At 53.1% G+C, this 6,000-nt stretch overlaps 1 protein-coding gene across 1 annotated transcript in view; it reads right to left on the bottom strand.

Annotated features, from left to right (window-relative positions):
* GARS1 (glycyl-tRNA synthetase 1) overlaps positions 1-3,982 on the bottom strand; it is a 28,752-nt gene extending 24,770 nt beyond the window's left edge. The window contains exons 1-2 of the mRNA XM_074830674.1: positions 3,773-3,982; positions 13-114 (exon numbers count right to left, since the gene is read on the bottom strand). Of these exons, the coding sequence (XP_074686775.1) occupies positions 13-114; positions 3,773-3,943 (273 nt within the window). The 5' untranslated portion in view covers positions 3,944-3,982. The remainder of the gene's footprint in view (positions 1-12; positions 115-3,772) is intronic.
* Positions 3,983-6,000: the final 2,018 nt, after the last annotated feature.

A 6,000-nucleotide genomic window follows, 5' to 3' on the forward strand; every position in this document is an offset into this window, starting at 1 on the left:
TTCCAGACTCACCTTCGCTTCTAGGACCCTCTTCCGAGCTTTGAGCTCTGCTACAGCTTTGTCTATATCCACCTGGGGAGCTTTCTCTTCCTTCAGCTTCCTTACCAGTTCTCCCTAGGAGGAGACAAAACACAAGATATAGATTCTTTCTCTGAATGCCATAGACAAGAACTCTCCTTCTTTCAGCTCCCCTGGCAATCCAAAAGGAGTGTTTTGTCCTGCCTCCCCACTCTCCATGCAGGTCTCCAGAGGCTGCTTCAATTGGCAAAAATGAGAAACACACACGCATTTGAGAGTCAGCAGAACTAGACATCATTACAGAAATTCACACCCCCCCGCTATTGTTAAATCCCAGATCTGTTATTAAATCTCAATGTGCAAATATACTCCCATATGCACCACTTCACAGCAGATTTCCACAAATCCTAGTCTTCAGTCTTTGAGGATGCACTAAGTGGATTCGCAAATGGTTAATACAAGCTTTGTGTTCTCTTTCTCAGCAATAAGGTTTCTCTTCCTTCCACCTCTTCCCTTTTCTTCAAAATTTATGTCCATTTTGGACTTCTCTTCCTCTATCATATCTGTTCAAAACTGACAAGTACACAAATTTTTAGAAGAAGGTCTCACAGAAGACAGACTTTTTTAACCTAATGTCAAAGCAAAGGAGGCATTGCATTATCTGTAAAAACTGTTACTGTTTTTAAAACTTGTCCAGTAACTTTGGGAAAGAAGAGAGCTTAAAAAAAAAATTTAAAACACACCAAAAAAACCACAAAGCCTAAATATTTCAGTGCAGCAAAACCCTGGAGTGGGCTTACACTGAGGTCTTGACCTGAGTCAAACCACCATCACCTTGTTATGGTTCCACAGAGGTCTCTTTGCCCTGTGGAGACGATTCTCCCCTTTCATCCCAGGGAAGTGCTCAACCCCTAAATACCCAACAGCATGCTTTTCCGAACATCATCTTCAGTTGTCATGACCAACTTGCTCCTGGAGATAAGTTAATTAAAAGTCTTCCTTTCAGCTCACTCTTCTCCAGTCAAAACCAAGGTCTATCTTGAATTACTGAGGAGGACAAAGGAGCTGACCCAGGAGGAAAAAGCATGAAGATGTCAATGCCTTCTCAAGTGGGATGTTCTAAGAATGGGAAGCTCTAAATTCATAATTTTTCTTGCATCTTGCACTTCTCCATTGAACAAAAAGAAAAAAAAAGAAAACAATCCAAAGATGTTACATTTCCACAATACCAGCTTCTTCATAAATTCTGAGCTTTTCTGACATTAATATTACAGGTAACTGAGAAACCAAAGAGAAGAGAATAAACAGATTGCCATTCAGTAATCAGATTAGAAAAGCTAAAAGTACTTCAGAGACTAAGGGGTTCAAAGGCTAATTTTATTAATAAAAGGAGGAAGACTGCATTAAAACAAACACACACAAAGAAAGAAAAATCAGATCCTGTCAGGCTTGCTAACTACGTCAGCTACAAGAACAGAATAAACCTGCTGTTTCCTTCCTTTGTTATACCTTTCCTTTCTTTGTTATACCAAAATGAAAGTTTCACTTTAGGGCTAAGGACCTCAACTGCCATTCCTGGGTAACGTGGCAGAGGGAGGGATCTGATCTGTTGTTTTTTTTCTTTTAAAGTAGTAAGTCCAAATTGCCTTTGTTGAGCTAGGGGGTCGGCAGTGGAAAAACATCAAGGCAGCAGCAAAGCAGCTATACTGCTGACTCAACAGAGCTATCACCCTGCTCACTGCTGAGCATCTAAAAGCAGCACACAGCAACTCTTTGTCCTGATCTAGAAGTAAAAGAGTACTCAGACATACGCAAGGAGAAAAAAAAAAAAAAAAAAAAAAAACAACAAACACAACCGAAGAAAATAATTATGTTTGCTGACAGGACTCAATCTAATTAAAGCTACGATCTTGAGCCCAACCCAGAGGAGGAGTGCACAGCAGCACTCGATGTGGCAAATTTTGCTGCAGCTTTGTCCCACAGACCAGTAAAGCAGAGAGGGATCCACCCCTGGATCACGGCAGCTTATTGCATCAGGCACTGCTGCAGGAAGATACGCTGCTCACTTTCCTCTCCGTAGGTTTACAGCCCCTTAGGTTTACTTAAGCCGCCTCTCCACGCGCTGATACACAGGGTCCCCTGCATCATAAGGTATCAACTACCGCAATCTTCGTTACTACCTCCTTTTCCTCTTGTGCAAACATGACAGCGAATTACTACTGTCAGCTGTCCAATACAATATCCGTGGTCCCAGCTACACAAATTTACCCACAAACCTCTCTCCTTGGTGCCCCACACTCCTCTTTCAATCCCACAGGCAGCCAGAAAGAAGGGGTGCATTGATACTTTAAAGGCAAATGACAGCACCCAAGATACAGGATTTTAAAATAAATAAATTGGCTAGTTTTAGGGATCATCACCTTATTTATAAGAACCTCTCTCGCCAAGGTATTATGATGTACAGTGATTCATAATAAAAACTCATTGAAGTGCTGGTATAATTAGAGGGCCATAAATCCACTCATTTAATGGGCAAACACACGCACAGATCTATGAATACATGGGACACACACGTAGCTATGTGTGCAGCTAAGCAGAAGGCTATGGATTCAACCACTTAAAGGAGGTGTGTGGGGAACCCACAGGCATAGGTCTGGCTGCTAAAGCAGGGAGGAAGGGGAAGTCCCATGTGCTGCGATGAAGCACCATGAATGTACACAGCAAGGGTACCCGAGATCAAGATTCACTTAGGAAATAAAAAGGCAACGAAATCCTTCTCAGGTAATAAGGAAGCTAAGGATAATAGCTTCATCTGAGGGAGATGGAAAGAGAAGGCGATGCAGTCCCAGCTAACAGGAGACAGCTACATACCTGGACAAATAAGAATGATGAAATGGAGAACGTGCAAAGGAATTAATATCCCTTACTGCATCAGGCAAATATGCAACTGTAAAGATATCGTTTACCTCCAAAACCCGACACAAACTCAGCTCTAAAGGGAAGTCACCATGTGACCCCATGAGATGAGGAAACTATGCAGGCTGTTTTATGAAGAAAACGTGAAGAGCCAGCTACGGGGCCCTAAAAGCACGACAAAGTCGGCCCCAGCTTGCACACAGAAGACACATCGAGCCCAGGAGAGGAAAGCCGGGTAGCCTGACGCACAGACCCTGTTCTGCAAGCCCGCTCTAACACACACCATCGCTACCGGGAAGGGAAAGAAAGGGCTGTCTACGGGAAACCTCCACACCCGCGCACTCCCCGCCAGCCCGCTCCTCCGGGGCTGAGCGACACCCACCGAGAGGGGACACCCGCAGGCCCCGCGCTCGGCGGCTGCGCCAAGGGGAACCGACGCTCCGGGCAGACCCCGCCGGGACCCCCCCACCGCGGGCTCAGCGCCGAAGCCCGCCGGGCTCCGCAGCGCCCCGGAGCGCGGAAGTGGCGGGGCGCACGCAGGGCCCCGGGGGGAAACACCGCGCGCTCCCCGCAGCACACCCCACGCAAGCCGGCAGGGCTCGGTGGGAGGACGGGGGGCACCTCCCCACAGACCCGAACTGAGGCACCGGCCGGCCGACGCGGGCCCGGAGCGGCGGGCGGCTCTGCCACGCACCCGACCCCCTCCGCGAGACCCCCGTCCCCTGGCCGGGACCCACCCCCCGCTCAGGCGAGTCCTCCCCGGCGGGCGTCCCCCCCTCGGGCGCCACCCGCCTCAGCGGGACTCCCCTCAGCCGGGGTGTCCCCCCCCGCCGCTTACCTGGTGCCGCACCGCCTGCCGGAGGGGCGCGAGCAGCGCCTCGGCTTGCGGGCCGTCCATGGGGGTCGCGGCCAGGCCGGGCCGGGAGCGGAGCGGGGCGACGGGCGAGCAGGCGAGGCGGCGCAGGCGGCGCAGCAGGGCAGGCAGGGCGCTACGGGGCGGCAGCGGCATGGAGAGGCGCGGCGCTCCGCCCTGCCCTACCCCCCCCTCCCACCCCGCATGATGAAATCCCGCCCGGCGTAAAGCCGGCCCGCGCCCCGCCGCCGCACTTTCCGCACGGGCAGCGGCCGCCGACAGGCCGGCGGCGCCCGCCCCGCCCCGCCGCAGATTCGGCACAGCGGCGGCGGCGGCGGGCCGGCAGGGGGCGCGCGGCAGCGCCCGCCTCACCCCACGGCGCCGCCACCCCGCGCCTCCGGGCCGGGCTGCGCCTGCGCGGGAGTGCCGCGCGCTTGCCGCGGGGAGGCGCCGCTGCCCCTGGGGTGAGCGTGGCGCGGGGGCCATGCCCGCCCCCCCCGCCCCTTTCCTCCGGTGACACCCCTCCGGGTGACGCTCGTCGCCCCCAGCAGTGTAGATGCCGCCGTGGGGTGGGGGCGCACCCCCCGGACACCCCCCGCGCCCCTGGCCGCACCGCGGGGGCTCTGTCCCCCCGGCACCCACCCAGGGCACCGCGGCGCGGTGTCCCCTTATCCCAGAGCCACGTCCCCGCGCGTGCCCCCCGCCGTGGGGCCGGGAAGCGCCGGGAAGCGGCGGGGGGGTTGGTGGGGGGAAGGAAGTGTTATTTTTTCAATCAGCTGCAGCATTTGAGCTCCAAAAGCTTTGTAGGTTTTGGGCTCGGCGGTGTTTTGCTTTTCACTGATCCACGGTCTTCCGTGCGCTGCTGGGGACTGCGCCGGGCTGGGCCGCACCCCGCGGCCCGACCCCCCGGGCTGGGCTTAGGGCCGCAGGCAGGAGGCCAAATCCCGCTTCCCTCTGCCGACACGAGTGTGGTGGGTCTTCCCCTGGGAGGAAGGACAACCCCATGTCAGAAAGAAGAGCCGTGACGAACACCGGTGCCACAGGAGAACTTCGAATCCCTGGGAATTAAAGCCCTCCATGAAGGAGAATCTAAACACCGTCGACATAAAATTTAAGACCGATTCTAAAAAAACGCGCTTCCCACACACGCTTTCCCCATTGCTGCCATCCTCCTCCCCATCTCCCCTTCGCCCCCTCCCGCTGCCTGGGACCGGGAGCATCGGTGCTAATGTGATTTTGGCATAATTGGAGTATTCAGGCTGCTATTTTGTACCTGTCTGTTTATTTGAGAGACAGCCTCAACCTCGTAATGAATGCATCTGAATATTTATCCGCTTGTTCTGAATGGTATATTTGTATTTCAAATGCTTAATTGTTATTTTTATTTAGCTGCAAATTGCTGTTTTTATTTCGCCGACGTACCTACTTGGAAACCCCTCTAGCGTGAGGTTTACACTGAGCTTTTCTCTTTTCCTGATTAGTTTTTTTAATTAATCCAATGCTGATAAGAGCATAAGGACTCTGCAGCCCCCTTCTAACTTGTCATGGCTATCTAAGATGTGAAGATGGTAGAATCAGCCCCAGAAAAATCTGGCTCGAGTGGAGTAATGGGGAGAGGGCAAACCAGCTGGGACTGTGGGGGAAACATGGGCAGGACCCAGGGAGACAGGAAACCCCAGTGACCGGGAGCAACTTTGTTCTCCTGTGCTGAACCTGGAGGAACAGGTAGCAGTGCTTCTCCAAAATGCCTTTTTTTAACCCCTCCTAGAAGATTTCCTCTGATCCTCAGTGGCCGAGCATGCTTAGTCCCCAGGGCAGCACCCCTCAGCCCTCCATCAGGAGGATGCAGATGGGCCAGGCTGGTGCCTTAAGCGTTTTTCCCTCAATAAAATCCCGCCTTGCACAACACTGCTGAACACCAGCAACGTCTCTCCTTGCAGATGAAACAAGTCAGGGACTGGTTCCCAGTGCCGTGGCCGGCTGGTACAGGAGAACCTCAACGCAAGGGCCGAAAAACCCTTCTCCCTGCCCATTCCCATCTAGCTGGGGGTGCAGCTCTTCCCCCAAAGGACTTTAAAGAGCATCTGGCTGAGATCACCTACGGAGCAAGACTGAACTGTAAGACCTGGCCTTGTGAATAAATCCTTCATGACACATTTGATTGCCCATACTCTGGGCTCGCACAAGGATTGGACTGTACAGTAACCTTGAAC

Source organism: Strix aluco, chromosome 1, assembly GCF_031877795.1.
Source record: "Strix aluco isolate bStrAlu1 chromosome 1, bStrAlu1.hap1, whole genome shotgun sequence".
NCBI lineage: Eukaryota > Metazoa > Chordata > Aves > Strigiformes > Strigidae > Strix > Strix aluco.